At 46.8% G+C, this 17,853-nt stretch overlaps 1 protein-coding gene across 7 annotated transcripts in view; it reads right to left on the bottom strand.

Moving 5' to 3' along the window:
- The window catches only part of RBM20 (RNA binding motif protein 20), a 190,487-nt gene that overhangs the window by 46,169 nt on the left and 126,465 nt on the right, over positions 1–17,853 (bottom strand). For 5 of the 7 annotated variants that reach the window (XM_058697745.1, XM_058697746.1, XM_058697748.1 and 2 more), the window contains exons 2-5: positions 5,278–6,355; positions 3,805–3,866; positions 1,480–1,574; positions 809–906 (exon numbers count right to left, since the gene is read on the bottom strand). In XM_058697745.1, coding sequence (XP_058553728.1) covers positions 809–906; positions 1,480–1,574; positions 3,805–3,866; positions 5,278–6,355 — 1,333 coding nt within the window. Of the gene's footprint in view, positions 1–808; positions 907–1,479; positions 1,575–3,804; positions 3,867–5,277; positions 6,356–12,669; positions 13,109–17,853 lie in introns of those variants that run through there. The other 2 variants (XM_058697751.1, XM_058697749.1) reach the window with 2 other exon arrangements.

Here is a 17,853-nt window from a genome sequence, read left to right as displayed (position 1 = left end):
CGTGCTCACTCGTCGCATGAGGAGAAAGAGGATACAACCGCTCACACCACAAACTGAAAGAAATCCAGGCATGGCCACGAACACACAGACACGCGCCCTCTGGCAGGGCTGGGCCACACATTTTGTTCCACAGTCGGTTCTGGTTCTGCCTCTCCCACCTCCCTCCACATGTTCTGGAGTAGAAGCTTCTGGGGGAAGAGGCTACATGTGGTGACCAAACAGAAAAACCAAGAGGAAAGGGAAATTATCACAATAAGTAGGCAAAGGGGGAATGAAGCTTTTGAGTTTTGAGGGACTGAAGAGCATGTTGTAGAGAGAGAGAAATGAAAACACAACTAAAAACAAGGATTTCACAGAAGCAACTATTTCCCCAAGGGGCCAACAAATCCCATCACTGCATGGTCCTTACTTTCAAACACATTTTCTCTTTCTGGTTCAACTTCCAGAATTACCCATCATAGGAAATAATCCACGTGAATAAAATAGCGAAAAGTCTTACACACACACATACATACAAAAGCTCAAACCTTTTTTCCCCCTTAAACCAATGCTGAATGCTAGAAAGTCTATGTGTGCTTTCGATTTTAACAACGCATGTCAGTTTTGTGTGTGTGTGTTTCAACGCTAGCTGGACTGAAGAAAACACCCATTGACCTCTGCCCACAGGACACGGTTTCCTGCCCTACACAAAGCCGCATCTGTGCCAACTTCATCCCAGCATCCTTTGCACCTCTACACCCAGGAATAGCGGGTGACACAAATGCTTTGATGATGACTATGACAGTGGAGAACATGCTTCTGTACTCACGTTTGTCCCCAGGGAAGCCGAAGGAAATGCAGGATTTGACTGAGCAAATGACCTTGCTGGAATGGCCGCATACGATGATCCAAGGTTTGAGGCATAATCTAAATGATAAATTACACCAAGTGTGTGAAATCCTAGTCATTTGCTTTACCTTCAAAAATCATGATTAAGATGGGGGCACCCGGGTGGCTCAGTTGGTTAAGCATCCGACTCTTGGTTTCGGCTCAGGTCATGATCTCGTGGTTCTTGAGTTCAAGCCCCACCCTGTTAGTGCAGACTCTGCTTGGGATCCTCTCTCTCTCTCCCTCTCCCATACTTGTACTCTCTCTCTCTCAAAATAAATAAACTTTATTTTTTTAAAAAAAGTCATGATTAGGATGTAAATTGGAAGAAAAAAATTAAAATTTCCTCTCAATACATTGATTAGTGATCGGTGTGATTTTACCCCTGGGCATGTTGGTAACCAACAAAGCTTTATGTCTCTAAGAGCCTAGAGCGTAGGCCAATACATTTTAGTGTCTTGGGATCTGTCTGCTACACACACACACACACACACACACACACACACACACACACGGCACATCAGGGAAGCTTGGCTATTAAGGATGTGACATAGTAAGCCTTTGGGAAGCTGGTTTCTGCTTCAAGTGGCTGACCTGAAGGGCCTTACTCACCTTCAGAGTTCCCAGCAGGATTATAAACGGCTGTGCTGTTGGGAGAGGCACCCAGCGTTCCCTCTGCTGAACCGAGTATACACCGGATGCCAGCACTGGAGAGAGGTGGAAAAGGGGAACCAGTAACTCAATAAGTTAAACGAAGAATTACCATAGGACCCAGAAATTCCACTCCCAGCCAAAGGCCCAAAATAGTTAAAAATAAATGTTCAGGGTCACCTGGATGGCTCAGTCGGTTAAGCATCTGACTCCTGATCTCTGGTCAGGTCATGATCTCACAGTTCATGAGATTAAGCCCTTCAGTGGCTTAGAATCCTCTTCTCTCTCTCTCTGCCCTTCCCATGCTCTCTCTTTCTCTCTCTCTCTCAAAATAAATGAACTTAAAAAAAATGTTCAAACACTTGTACATGAATGTTCATATTAGCACTATTCACAATAGCCAAAAGGTGAAAAAACAACCTAAATATAGATCAAAAGATGAATGGATAACCACAATGTGGTAATATACATATAATGGGATATTATTCAGCCATAAAAATGTGGTAAATACCACAACATAGATGAACCCTGAAAATATTTTGCTAAGTGAAAAAAGGCAGCAATCAAAGGCCCTATTATTAAATGGTTCCATTTGCACAAAGTGTCCAGAAGAGGCAAATCCATAGGGACAGAAAGCAGATTAGTGGTTGCCAGTCTACAAGGGAGGGGGAAAGGGAATGAGCACTTAACGGGTATGGGGTTCGGGGGTAATGAAAATGTTCGGGAACCACATAGTGGTGATATCTGCACAACCTTGTGACTCTGCTAAATACCACTGAACTGTACCCTAAGTTGGTTAAAAGGGTGAGTCTTACGTGACCTTTACCGCAACAAAAAAAGAGGGAGCCGGAAAAGGGAGACCCTTATGAAATCAGTTTTTGAGTTGCGATCAAATATACCTAAAATTTGCCATCATAACCATTTCTAAGTGTACAGTTCAGGGGCATGAAGCACATTCATACTGTTGTGCAGCCGTCCCCACCGTCCAAGTCCAGGATTCTTCGTCTTGCAAACCGGAAACTGCCCCCATTAGAAAACAAACACCCCTCTTCCCCTGCCTGAGCCCCTGGCTGCCACCATTCTACTTTCTGACTCTTGCAGCAACTCCTGTAAGCGGAATCATCCAGTACGTGTCCGTTTGTGACTGGCTTACCTCATGGACGACAATGTCCTCAAGGTTCAGCCATGTGTCGCTTCATGTGTCAGAAGTCCCTTTCCTCAGGCTGAATGATATTCCAGCATAGGGATATAACACATTGTTTACCTATTCATCTGTCGGTGGACATTTGGGTTACTTCCACCCACTGGTTATTATGAATAAGAAAGGGGAGCCTTTGGAATGTGCTCATTTCAGATCACTTCACTCCAGCCGGTTGGTCACACCCTAGGTCATGTGACCTCTTCTCTGCCCGCGTTACCACAGCCCCCTGCTTACTGGTCTGCCCACAACCCGCTCCTGTCTATTCTCAGCCCAGCAGCCAAGGCCCCGCTCAGTGGAGCCAGAGGGCACCACTCCTTTGTTCAGCCCTCACTCTCAAAGCAAAACAAAAGTCCTCACAACAAGCCCAGGAGCTCAGGACCAGGCCCTGGCACGTCTCTGGCTCCTCACTCCAGTACTCTGCTCTGGTCACACTGCTGCTATCTGAGCATCCCAAAGCCACATCAAGTTTCCAACTTGCTGTTCCCTCTGCTGGGGGTACATGTCCGCCAGACAGCCAGGGGCTCATTCCCCACCTCCTGAGGTGTCCTCACTGAGGCCTTTCCTCGGCCACCCTATTTAAAGACCAGGGGCTCCTGGGTGGCTCAGCTGGTTAAGCGTCCGACTCTTGATCTCAGCTCAGGTCATGATCTCATGGTTCGTGGGATCAAGCCCCGCACTGACAGTGGGGAGCCTGCTTGGGATTCTCTCCCTCTCTCTCTGCCCCTGCCCTCCTCTCTCTCTCAAAATAAATAAACTTTTTAAAAAAGCAATAAAATAAAATGCAAGGACCAGCCCCTGCAAGTGCACATGTGTATATACACACGCTTCCTGCCCCTGCCCTGACGCTGTTTTCTGCTTAGGATTTACCACCAGGGATGCTATATAATTCACTTGCTTATTTTCTTTATCATCTGCTTCCCGCCCCCCAACCCCCACTGTTAAGTATAAGCTCCTTGAGGACAGGGTCATTTTCCTGTTTTGTTCTCTGTTTCCCCAGCACCTAAAACAGAATGTGACACACAGTAGGTGCTCAATGATTACCTGCTGAACACACGCACGGACCTGTTCTCTCGGCCAGCACTTACTTTTCAGAGAAGACCAGGCATTTCTGAGCATGTAGTTTCCCTTTCACATGAAGCTCCCAGTCCTAGACCGGAAGGAAAGGAAAAATGACTGAAGCAGAACTGAGTCCATGAGAAGGTAAGGGATGAGTGCAGGCTTCCCCATCAGGCAGGAGGCTCAGAGTCCAGAAACTGGACCAACCCTGCAAACACGTCTCCCTCTGCTCCTCCTCTCCCTCCTGGCTCCTCTCCACACCTGCCTTCCCATCTAGCCCTCACTCCATCGGCCAGACCCGCATATCCCTTGCTCATCGTGGACAGAAGCCCGGAATCCCAAGTCGGGTTCTCTCCTCCAATCTCCGGGCACCCTCAGTCCCATGGCACCTCCCACCTCCCACTCCCTCCCTCCTCCCCCAGAGAGACCCCACCCATTTCTATGTCTGGTTGGGAAAATCTGAGCTGCAAAGCCTTAAGAAAGGCTTATGAGACGAAATCCACCATCGCCTCCCAGTGTCAGCCAGCCCCCTCCCCGTGGGTGACAGGGATGCACCTGCACAACGTGACCCAAGCAGAGGTGAAGGACACACTGTGGTGTGACTTCCATTACATGGGGATCACTATGCTCTGCAGATGGGATGCGAGAAGAGAGGCAGCACAGCCCAGTGCTCAAGTGGCACCGGTTCTGGGAGAGCGAGACCTGTGTTGGAATCTCCACTCTGCCACTCTCTAGCTATGGGGCCCTGGCCAAGTCCTTTCCTCTCTCTGGGCCTCGGTTTTCTCATCTGCAACATGAGAATAATAATAGTATCTACCTCCCAGGATTACTGTTGACATATGGAAAGGATTTAATATATGTCAGCTGTCCGAATCATTATTGCTCTGGAGTATTTCACTGCATCACTAACACGTTTTGGCGGGGGGTGGGGGCGTGGATTTATACTATAATGAACCTTTGCTTAAGGGGCCCAAAGCATATTACAACCACTGGGAAGGTACGATGAGGCCCCATCTCCGTCTTGCAGATGGGAAGCTGAGGCACTCTACAAAATGTGTCCAGATCTCACCTGAGACGTGCTCTCTTGCCCTCATCCAAAATTCTTCCAGCGTTTTCCTCCCCTTCCATACTCAGTACAATGTACTCTGGGCATACCTCGCAGGAAGAGTCCTCCTCAAGGAGGCAGGAGACCAGGCCTTGAGTCCCTTCTCTGTCACCCAGGTGGGGTCACCTGATCCCCGACTCGGCCACAGCTTTCTCGTCCATAAACATGGGAAAGAATCTCTTCCTTGCCTTAAAGCAAGGGACTGGCCCTGATACATTTCTGAAATGAACTTTGGTTCTAACCCCTATAATTTTAATCAAGGGAACTGATGGCAAAATGCTGCTACCTAGTCCCCGAAGGTGACAGTTCCTCGCTCTTGAGTAGCAAAGAGCAGGGTTGTGGCGGGGAGCACCCCCAGGCTCCAGCGGTGGCTCCCAGGCTATCTCGCAGGACTCACCTTCAAATCAAACACCTTCTTGTCGCAGATGCTACAGATGTGTGGGAGGTGAAGGGGAGCCACACCGTGAAAGTCATTCAGCTCATGAGCCTGCAGGGGCCGCACGGACAGCATCGCCTGCTCCTCCTTGGCCCGCCTCCGGGCACCGCTGAAACCCTGTTTGCTGTTGTTTAGCCGACCCCCAAAAGAAGGAGGGGTCCTGTCTGGGGTGGGCTCCTCGGGGTCATAGAGCTCATAGGGCTGGCTGGGGGGTGGAGGCCACAGGCTAGGGCCTGCTGTAAGATCGGGCTTGCTTTGGCCAGAGAATCCGTGGGGGGTCTCCCATTGGCTGTTTGGACCCTGCAGCAGCGGACCTACCTCGCCTTTCATGCCCCCGGCCTGCTCGGCCGCAAATCCACCTGCCACATGCGGCCCTTGGGAGTTGGGTCCGTAGAAGTCCTTGGGAAAGGCAGCTTGGCCATCTTGCCCTGAGTGGCTGTAGTGCCCTTCATAGGTCACATTGCCCGTGGTAGAGGCCGTGGCTGGCAGGAAGCTGGGCTGACTGTCTGTTTCAGAGCCATATGCCTGGCTGGAGTTGGCTTTGCCATACTCATAGAATCCCGCCGCAGCAGGGGCAGGCCCAGTCTTGCCAATGCCCAGGATGACTGCTGGCTGGGCAGGGGTCTGAGGCAGGACTCCACTGAAAGGATGCATCACCACGGCATTGGGGGGTTGGCTCACAGAGGGTACCGGGCCTCGCGTCTGGCCGGGGGGTGAGAAGGCAATGGCATTCGAGGGAAACTGGGCGCTGGGCACGGCCGCAGCATGTTGAGGCACCCCCGTATGGCTCTGGGGGGCGCTGATCACAGACGGATGCCTGAGCTGATTGAAGAGAGGCTGGGACATGGCCACTTTGGAGAGGACTTGGTTCAGGACCGTGGCGGCTGCGGTATTGTTGGTGACAGCTGTCTGTGCCAGCTTCAGCCGGTGGAGGGTGAGCTGGGCTTGTAGCTGGGCCAGCTGGAGACTGGCGGGCGAAGGAAGCAGAGGGTTCGGGTTACTGACCGAGAACGGGTTCTTGTCCAGGAGCTTGGCGGCACTGCAGAAACACAGAAAGTCTAGATGCACAGCTAGTTTTCACCCAGAGAGCAAGGGGCTCTTTCTTTGCTCATCTGTGGTCCCCCCGTCTCATATAAGACCCAGGGCCCACCTATATATGAGTCTGCAAAAAGCCTGTACTCATGCATACATGTCAACGTTTTTAAAGCTCTGATGGAAAATTATTTTATGACAGAATGGTCAACCTCACTGCTAATCAGAGATACAAGCTATCACCATCAGAAAAAAAAAATTTTTTGCCTAGAAAAATAGCATTTTTTTTTTTAGTAACAGCATTCAGGACTGGTAAGATAAGGTGGAGTGAACACAATGGTATCGATAGTCTAGATTTGTGTGACTTTGTTAAAAGATAGTCTGGTCATATCTACTCATTACAACATACTCTTTGACCCAATAATTCAATTCTGTAAAACTATCCTAAGAAAATGAGCTAAAATGCAGACATAACTTGATGCCCAAAGATGTTTAATAATACTACCTTATTCAAGAGTCCAAAGTTGAAAATTACAAATATCTGATAATGGGGGTGATGGGAGGGTTTAAACAAAGTACATTATGATATACCTATATAACAAGATGTTAAGGAACCATTTACTACTGTAAATTTCTACTTTACTCTGTAATATTTAAGACCATTCAAAAAAGTACACCCAACACCAAGGTTAAGATAGAAAACATTCCAGCCCACTAAATCCCCCTTGGTATCTGTTCTCTCCGTTCAAGCCCCACACCATCTTGCCAACGGTAGACACGGTTGTGAATTTGGTCAAGTCACTGTTTACGACAACAACAAAAAATTAGCGACAGGAGTAAATCCATATAGTCTACATGTGAAGTGAAAGAAAAAGGAGGCTACAAACTTGCATCCAGAGTATATCATGTGCATTTTTGTGCCAAACACATTTTCATCCTGATCCTCATTTCACATCCAAAAACAAGAATCAAGGTCCCTTCAACCCACTCTCAAACCCAACCGGCATGAGGAATAACACAAAAATTGCAAGCGAAGAATCTGAACTTGAAGTCGTCAGCAGTGCCAGGCTCTCACAGAAGCTTATTGTGGGGGTGCTCTGTCTGACATGTGCCTCTCATGGCAACTCTATTGGTTGGTTATGGGAACTCTGTTGGTTGGTTATGGTGTTTTCTTGACCAATATAAGATTGGATGTGTGGTTACCATGGTCAGGGCCCTTTTGTAAGACCACATTTTCTGCGTCTTCAGCTCCCCTTCTGGGTAGTGGGTAATCAGGGAAATGTGTTTGGGATGTGGATGAACTAGAATTCCCAGGACTTGTTAAAATGGGAAGAACAGGACTGTGCATTTGAAACTGGGATTACCATGGAGAACCCAGTCATATATTCAGTATGGGGAAGAAACTGCAAGGCAGGGACACTTCAGACAAGGTCCGCACTGTCATGGGTTCTGTACAGAAGTCTGATGGAACAAGGAAAAGAGTCTGGGAGTGGGCACGGTGAGGAAAAAAGGGGAGATGTGAAAAGTGTGTGTCATGTCACAACCCTCCCACTTTGGAGACATTGTGAGGAAAGAGAGCTTCTGCTGAGGCCAGCACTTTGCACTGCTCTGAGAGAAAGGTGGGGCGCAGGGAGGAGGTGTGGAGGTGGTAGGGAGGAAAGGGAGCAGGAGAAAGCCTAACATTTACTGCACGCAATACTCCTGTGTGATCAAGGCTCAGCCTGTCATCCCATTCGATATCTCCATCAGTCCTCCGGGGTAGAAAATGTTCACCCCAAATTTGCAAAGCAACAATCTACAGCCAAGAGAGATTAGGTGACCTTCTTGTGAACACTCAACTGTTGGTGAATACAGGCGTGGGATTCAAACCCCAGCCAGGCTTTGAAAAGAAGAGAAGGGGCAGAGGTGGTCAGGGATGCAGTTCTTCAGCTATCCCTGAGGACACCCTCTCCTCATGGGCTGCTCCATGGCTCTGTCTGAAGTGAGTTCTCAGAACATCAGGCACACCAACATTCAAATACAAGTGCAAAATACATGTCAGAGCCAGATAAAAATGATTCTGGATTACTCTTTCCCATTTTGTGAGAAATCGAGAACTTCTATCAGTCATTAAGGAGACGTCATCTTCACCCAGCTGGCAGCCCTACTGTGCTCCCAGGACAGAACAGGTTGACTGCATTGGAAGATATTGGAGGCCTGGGGGAGTCACGGTTAAAGGTGATTACAGACCTTTCCTCCTCTGGGTAGTTGTGCTGGGTGCAGCCAAGCCTTGATGGCCCCAGTGTGGCCCAGGCACAAATCGTGGCAGCCGCAGAGGTGGGGAGGCGCTAATGGTCTGCGTAGGTGAGACTACGAAGGGAAAGGAGGGTGGTCAAGAGTCTGATGATAGATTTCTACTCGTGTCGTATTAAGTAGCTGAGCTTTAGAAGAGCAATTAAGCTTAACTCAAAACCCTGCCCACACAGGGCCAACAGTTCCTACCAGGTTTGTCCACAACACAGCCAGTCCCTGCTAACAAGGCGATAATGAGGTGCCAACTTAGTTTCCATGACCAGGGTAAGACAAGGTTGGTTTTGTTTTTCCCAGAGAAGTCAGCTGTATTTTCTAAAACTGTGTTCCAGGCTGCAGGGAGCTCTCATAGGAGATGCCCCTTTGCCTCGGAAAGAACACACGAGGAAGAATGGTCTTTCCAACCAGGAAAGCCAACCTTGCTGGGTATTTGTAGGTCAGCCACAAGAAACAAGTGCTCTTCTGTAGTACGGCCCAGGTTACAGAAGTTACCCATTCAGATGCAACATGAAATGAGAAGTCTCACTTGATTTTCTTCCCAACATCTGCTGTGTCTAGCAAATTCAGATTGTCTCCAACCTTAACAAGCCTTAAGCAAAAGCGATTTCGCATGAATCATCAGAGCCAGATACCTCTTTTGAACTAAAGAGGCTTAAAAAGGAAAAGACACACCATCCTATTTAAAAGAAAGAAAGAGGGGTGCCTGGGTGGCTCAGTCGGTTAAGCTTCTGACTTCGGCTCAGGTCATGATCTCACAGTTAGTGAGTTCGAGCCCCACGTCTGGCTCTGTGCTGACAGCCCAGAGCCTGGAGTTTGCTTCAGATTCTGTCTGTCCCTCTCTCTCTGCCTCCATCCTGCTTGCGCTCTTGTCTCTGTCTGTGAAAAATAAATAAACATTAAAAAAAATTAAAAGAAAGCAGAAAATAAAGCCCTAAAATCCTTAGCCTACAAAAGTTAATAACCTAAAATTCAGGTACCTATAACAATCATATTTCTAAGCCGAAAATTGGGCCATGTGATGGCTGGAACTAATGTCACCTTCTTATATTCCTGCTATCTGAGTCTGTCACTGTTACATCACTTAGCACACCTGGCTTTGTGTTAAAAATAATTGCTTATGGGGGTGTTTGCGTGGCTCAGTCAGTTGAGCCTCAGACTTCCAAATTCACTCAGGTCACGATCCCAAGGTCATAGGATCAAGCCCCACGGCCAGCACCTTACATGGTAAAGTGGACTTTGCAGATGTGATTAAGTTAAGGGTGATGAGATGGAGAGATTATCCTGGGCCCAATGTAATCACAAGAGTCCTTATAAAATGGAGGCAGGGGGATCAGAGTCCGGGAGAGAAGATACGAGGACAGAAGCAGAGGTGAGAGACCAAAGAAGATGCCACACTGCTGGCTCTGAAGATGGAGGAAGGGGCCATAAGGCAAGGAAATGAATTTCCCCTAAAGCCTCCAGAAGGAACCAGCCTTACTGTTACCTTAACTTTGGCCCAGTGAGACCAACTTTGGATTTCTGACCTCCAGGACTGTAAGATATGAAAGTTGTGTTGCTGTAAGCCACTAAATGTGTGGCAATATGTTACAGAAGCAACAGGAAACTAATATAATCCAGCAGGAAAATTAGATGTAAGAGAAGCTTCCACTCAGAGAGGCAGTGGTGGGGGTGGGGGGTATTGGCTGGATCTTACTGGTAATGAACAAACTCATGACCACCTCCCCCGGGGTCCTAGGAAGCACAGACCATCTGACTAGGTGTCCATCCCAAGACTCTGTGGCAATTCTTGCCGGGAGCCAGAAAAGCCCAGAGATCTCTTTCTTTTCAAAGTCGGCTTTCTTTACCCAGTTGCGTTAAGCTTTGAATTGCAGACTCTTAAGGATCAAATCATCCTCTCACCCCCAGAACAAAGACAGAAAGTGATCTGCCCAAAGCCAACTAGCTGGGTAGCAGTAAGACCTTAGTGAGAACCCAGATCATCCAAACCAGCTTCTAGTGCTTGACAGAAAAGCCTTACCTCTGAAAGCCCTAAATAAGTCCCAGAACTATCTATTTCACCAAATTATCATCTCCACCCATGTTTATCTCCCTGCCCTGTTCAGAGAGATACTGACTACCTTTGATAAGCAAGGCACTCCCTGAGCACCAGGGAGACATAAAGCTACAGGCCCCTTCTAGAATCCCCATAAGCCCTGCACAGGGGATAGCAAGGGAGGGGGTGGGGGCAAGGTTCTCTGCATCTGCCACATTTCTTCCCCTAAACCTGTACAGTGATACAGTTTGCAGCCAAGGAGTTGAACCACGGACCAGGGAGCAGGGAGTGCCGCACGGGGAGTTATGTAGCCTGGGCATCTGGCACAGAGCTGGAACCGCCTTTCACTCAGCACAGCCACTGTGACTCACCCAGGCCTCTGCAAGGCTAACTGCCCCCAGGGACGAGGTTGCCTTTCTGAGCCATTCACTGTTAGGAAGAATTCTCGGTGCATAATTACATCAAAAACTTGGGCTCCAGGCTCACTTAGACAGCTTTTTTAAATTAAAGCAGCATTTCTCTCAAGAGTTGTAAAAATAAAATACAACATAAAGGAAAACTAGTTGCCTTTAAATGCCAGGATATTTAGGAGAACCAGATGAAAACTGTTTCTAATGGTTTAATTCCGTAGTGTTGAAAGGATGGGCAACATATTGTGTTCACTGGGAGAGCAAAACAGCTGTCTCGGTTTGAAAATGCTCATTATTTGTCCCAAAGCTCTTTCATATGTTATTCTGAGTCCCAAGCAGGATGCAATGATGGATTAGTATTTGTGCACAAGGAGTGAGGCAGGGCCGTTCCTCGGTTCAAGTCAGGGACGGTCCTGAAAATTCAGCAAGATTTTTGTGACATAATCCATCCGGTTCTGAAAGTAAGGGAGAGCAACCAAGATGCGGGCAAGGGGCTGTTGGGCCTCTGCTCAGAAAGAGTCCTTCAAAGGGGCCAATGGGGCATTTATGTGTTTGTTCATACAGTCCACATGGATGGAGTGTCTGTTATGTGCCAGGCAATGAAGCTAGGTGGTGGGGATCCAGAGATGAACAAAGACAACGTTCCTGAGATCGCAGGGGAGACAGAGCAACACAGAGGGTGTTGAGTATTCTGAAACCACCTAAGCACAAAAACAGTAAGGCACAAGAGGAAGTGGTTCAAGCCTCAGACGTCTTAGAGAAATGTAGTAAGTGAAAGAAAAGGCTGTCTCAAGGGCTGTCCCCGAACTCTGAACAAAGACAAACATTCTGGACTAACTGATCTAGCTACAGATGCAAAGATGCATCCACTGTTGGTGAAAGGTAGCTGTAGGGTGAACTGTGGTCGGAGACTCAGGCTTCCACCTGCCTCTTACTGGTTGTATGGGTTGTATGATGGGGGAACATCGCTCGATTTTTCTGACACTCAGAATTTTCTCATCTACAAAATGGGACGGTAATCTCCACCCAATGTGACACAAACCTGGACAATCAGAGCCCCTGGCCATAATGACTGGCTCAAGGATGGACACTCCCTGACATTTTGTTGGAACTTCTGGAAGACAGGCACTCTTTGGTCCTGCCATGACTGAGTTGCTATACTGGTTGAATTTATTTTTGGGACAGAGAGAGACAGAGCATGAACGGGGGAGGGGCAGAGAGAGAGAGGGAGACACAGAATCGGAAACAGGCTCCAGGCTCCGAGCCGTCAGCCCAGAGCCCGACGCGGGGCTCGAACTCACGGACCGCGAGATCGTGACCTGGCTGAAGTCGGACGCTTAACCGACTGCGCCACCCAGGCGCCCCAATATACTGGTTGAATTTAAGGCACCACTTAAGGAAAACCTGCCTGAGAATAAAGCCGACCCAAAGACACTGGCCCGGGAACAGCGGCACGGGCAGCTCCTGAATGACCTCATAGGGATACTTGGAGCCAGTATCCCCTGCATCTGCTTGGCCATTTCTGTACAAGAATCAATGCATTTCCTTTATTTGCTTAATAAAAATAATGTAATAAGAAAGCCAACCTACCTGAACGTCTGTTTTTAATCCAGATGGTTCCCCTCCATGGCACCACGTTGACTCAAGAGTTCCCTGTCACTCTCCAGTTTCCTCTACACAGTGGACTGACCATAAGGCCCCAGCAGTTGGAGCTCCAAGGTCACTGCAGGGGAAACTTGGGCAGCCACTTTGGTGCGATTATCTTCCGACCAGAGACACTTGCTTCTTGGAAGTTTGAGACACAGAATGCTCCTCCCTTCTTGGTGGAATAGGAGCCTGTACCATGGTCAGTAGGCCAGGGTGTGAATGGGGTGCACGACTAAAGTCCCCACAAGGGCACGGGATACACAACAACCTTTTACAGGTACACAGATCCAGCTCCGGCCACACAGGTGCTCCTGTGAGCAGGGGATATAATGCCGTGACCCTCACCAGGGGACAGCTTCTAGCTGACTGAAACACCATTTTGTTTCCCAGCACCTAATGGGCCATTTCTGCTACACTAAGAGCTGGCTTTATAAAAGGCATTAATTATCCTGTTAGGAGAAAAGAATCATTATTAAAAATACAATGGTTCTTAGTCTTCATTCATGTGGAGCAAAGGAGGGTATAGAGTGAGTGCCAATTGGGCTGTGGACTGCCTTGTAGGACACGGGGGTAGGAATCAGGCATCGTGAGTTCTAGACATAACGTGAGGCTTGTCAGCTGGGTCACAGTGGACAACAGACTCCAGCCTCGGTTTCCTCAACTCTAAAAAGAGAAGTCACAATCTTTTCTTGTTTACGTTATGAGGATTGACATGGGATTAAGTAAAGAGTTGCCAGACCCCTCTGCAAACTATTAGGTGCTGTACAGATGTCCGGAACATTATTGGAAAGAGAACATTCTCTGTGTGATCACAACACACCCTTCCCTTTCTGAAAACATTCCTCTGCAGAGGAAGTAATATTGTCACTCAAGTCCTTGCAGATCATCTCATTGCCACTAGGATTCGGGGTGGGATGAGTTAAAATCAGTTCAGCCATATTTATGGAGTAGCAGCCATATCAATATGATTGTGCTCTGCATTCTGGACGGAGGCAGGGATGGGAAGGAGCACTGCCCAGAGGCTGAGGGCACAGGTTTCAGAGTTTGTGTCAAAATGGGTTGGAATTCCAGTTTGCGACTTGTAAGCTGGGGGCTGGGGGCAAATACTTAATCCTCTCTCACCCTCAAGGTCCTCATCGTTAAAGCTGGGATGCCTCGCCTGAGCAACGGGCTTGTCCTGAGAGTTGTGCCTAAATTGTTCTTCATAGTTCCTAGCATACAGTAAGCATTCACTAAACAACGTATCAGTGACCGTTACTGCTACTAGTCTTTCTACCATCGTCATAGCCCTGGGCATCACTATTACCATCACGGTCGCTATTGCCATTGCCGTCACCATTACGACCCCCTACTGTCATCACCATTACCATCACCATTATCAATATTACCATCACCATTACCATCACCATTATGATTGCCATTACCATCACTAATAATATCTCCATCACCGTTGCCATCACCGGCATCATCAGTGCACATGGCAGGTGAGCTCTGCCAGGGCAGACAGATAGAGATGGAAGAGGAAAACTCAGAGAGATGTAAATATGGAGAGGAGGGAAGTAAAAACAAGGGTGGACACCCGCTGAGAGAAGAAGCAGGAGTGTGGATTGGGACTTGGGGAGAACAGAGAGAGCTAACAACAGCTGCTGGGTAAACTGGTAAGTAGTCGGCAACAGACGTAAAGGGCTGTGGATTAAAAACAAAGACGGACGCAACTGAAGTTCAGCCGTATGGATGTGTGTGGACTCACAGCGAGCTTTGCCCTGGTAATGTTCAGCCACCCGGAAGCAGAAGCCAGGAACCACAGCCCAGAGCACAGCAGTGCCTAAGCCAACCTGAATGGACACATTTTCAGTTAAGCACAGTATCTTCCAAGATAACCCAGCAGGGATTTAAATTCATTTCCACTTCCACACAGTTCCCTTTCCTGGCCAAGTAATGAATGTGTCATTTCTTCTCATGTGCTAAGATATAAAATATAATCCAGGCAAGAGAGCTCATGACCAGGTGAGAGAATGTTTTCCAGGTTTGGTCACACCTTCACTGTGTGGCCAAATCAAATAAAGGGCAATGCTTAGGGCAGGGGCACTGCTGAGTCCTGCCCTTCCATTGTCTCCTGAGAGCTGAACTTCAAATCGTAAATTCTTGACTCTATTGTAACACTTACAAGCTAGGTCAGGACGTGAACCACCGGGAACAGTCCCTAAAGGCCAGGTTACAAAGACAAAAATGATGATACCAGGTAATATTGGAGCTAAGGTTCAAACTCTAGCTAACTGTCACAAATGTTAGGAGCAAGAAGAGGCCTTAGAGACTGTTTCTGTTTAATGCACTCATCCTACAGAGGAAAGAAGTGAAACCCAGTGAAGTTGGTGTGACATGTGATCACCCCAAGTCACAGAGCTGGCCAGGGAAGAGCGGGACTGGACCCCGTGTCTCCTCATTCCTCAGGGCCAATGTGGCTTCTAGTCTTCTCCTTTGTGAGAAGGAGGTCATACATTTTTTGATAGTGCTCTTCTTGGTAACGACAGAACTACTGGATTATCACTTAGCGAGGCCTCTGTGAGTAATATCAAGATTACTGGGTCAATGCTGGCGTTATCCCACGTGTGGGCTTTAGCCATGACATTACCATAGAGTGATTTGTAACAGCGTGGCGCGTCTCGGAGGCATTCGTAACAGCGATGATAATCCTACCATCTCTCTCCTGTTCCATGTTTCTTTAGTTAGGTTGTTAATCAGTGTTTTCTTTCACCTCATTAGCTATCTGATTTCCAGGATGACCAAATGGGAAGGAAAGTCAGATATGACCATTTCTGGTTTACATTACAAAGACTGAGACCAAAAAAGGTCTTCCGGAATGCACGAAGGCATCCAGTAAATAAGGGATGCGGAGCAGGGTATTACTTCAGGCCAGGATTCTACCCTCTGCCTACACATTCATTAAAGGGCGCTTCTAAAACCACATTCCTGGCTCTGTTTCTTTGGATGTAATTTGTTTTACAGGGGTCTTGGTTTGTTTGTTTAAAGGTACTAAAATATAAAGAATTTTCCTCTATTCTGTGGTTTTTCTCCCAATTTGTCACAGTATTTTATTTTATTTTTTCTGGCTTTATCGATATATAATTTTAAGTTTTTTAGTCAAGCAATCTCTGCACCCGGTGTGGAGCTCGAACTCGCAACCTTGAGATAAAGAGTCACATGCCCTTTTGACTGAGCCAGTCAGGTGCCCCACCAGCATTATTGATATTAACATCGTGTAAGTTTCAGGTGTACAAATAATGGTACGACAAATGCAGATATGTAAAATGACTGCCACAATAAGTTTGGTTAATGATTTACGATGTTATTTTAAATAACACATTTGGTGTTATTAAATGAACAGTTTTCTGTACCACTGTACTCTGTTCCACTTTCATCAGAAGAGGATTCTCAGAACCAGGGACGTGCAGTCACCAAGGGGCTGCTAGCGGTTCCATAACTCACAAGAGAGGCCTGACTTTCCTGCTGGAGTTCCTAGAAGTGCTCAAAATGTGCACAAGGGAACCGATGATGTAGCAAATGCAGAGCAAAGAAGAAATATTCTGCTAATGTCATAACAGGAAAGACTTAGAGCAGAGACAGAATGAATGTCAACTCATCCACCAAGAACCACGTATTCATTTCTTTTTCTGCTCCTTCTTCTGTGCCAGTTTTCTTTCTTTAAAATATCCTTGGGGCACCTGGGTGGCTCAGTCGGTTGAGCATCCCACTTCGGCTCAGGTCGCGATCTCACGGTTCGTGAGTTCGAGCCCCACATCGGGCTCGCTGCTGTCAGCACAGAGGCCGCTTCGGATCCTCTGTCTTCCTCTCTCTCTCTGCCCCTCCCTGCTCTCACTCTCTCTCAAAAACAAACAAACAAAAAACCCTTAAAATAAAGAAGTAAAATAAAATACCTTTATAAAATGATAGTCCTGCAGGTTGTAACTTATTTTTAATATTCACATTTGGCTTTGTTTTCAACTTTAAAACCTTAAAAATATAAAGAATATAACAAATCTTTACAAGTCCATTGCCTGCCCATCACCTCAAATTAACAAATGCTATGATGATGGTAATTTTTTTTTTGCCTCAGATACTTTTCATTTAAAAAAAAAAAACCCAAAACTATACAGATAAAGAGGAAGTCCCCTTTGAGACTCTGCCCAGTCTAATTCCACCTCTACCTCCCTAGTGACATCCACGTGTGGTGCGTCTGTTTATTTATTCATCTGTCTGTCTCTGTCTAAACATAGAAGAAAGTATAAAAATAAGAGACTTATCTATACCTGTGTGTGCTCATAAACCAGCGTGTAGGACGGGGTTCAGCAGTATTTCTCCTAAAGAAAGAAACGCACATTCTCTCAAGTTTCTTTTAACACAGTAGGGCCTGCAGGCGGTGTATGGTGAAGTAAAAAAAAAAAAAAAAAAAAATGCTGAACTGGAAATTGGAAGACCCGGGTACCACAGCGGCTGCTTGGTCCCTGTGGGACTGGAGGCCAGTCAGTTTCCCTTTTTATGTAGAATGAGAAAAGCTGGATGAAAGGACCTCCAAGATCTCCTCCACCTTTGAAATCTGAGAACTCTCAGGTTTAATTTCCTCATCTGTCAAGATAATAATTCTGCCCTGCTAAGTTGCTATAAAGAACAAACATGATATGCAAGCACTCTGTAAAGCAAGCTGATGCTGAAGACAGAATCAAATAATACTAAATCATAATATCATAAATATTATAAATAAACACTATTTAATAATAGATCGTTATTTGTATATACTATATGATGTTAGTAACATCATATAGTATGTAATTGATATACAATAAATGCAAAATACTACACTTTATAGTTTATTATTGTTACGCCTCACAAATTAAGCGATTATAAGCTACCGGAAATACCTTTTAAGCAACTATTGTCATATACGTGGCTCAGATAATATGTGTTGCAGGCCAATCAGCATGAAATAACTTAATTTCTTCTATTCCTGTTCTCCTGGGCAGTTTAGCACAAGAAGAGGCTCTCTTGACTCTGTCCATGAAGATTCAGTGATCCAAATACCAAAAGTGCCTCATTATAAGATGTTCTCTACAAAGGCATTCCACAGACCAA

This window comes from Neofelis nebulosa, chromosome 13 (assembly GCF_028018385.1).
Source record: "Neofelis nebulosa isolate mNeoNeb1 chromosome 13, mNeoNeb1.pri, whole genome shotgun sequence".
Lineage (NCBI taxonomy): Eukaryota > Metazoa > Chordata > Mammalia > Carnivora > Felidae > Neofelis > Neofelis nebulosa.
Note: the sequence above shows the minus strand (reverse complement) of the source record. Positions and strands in the feature narration are given on the sequence as shown.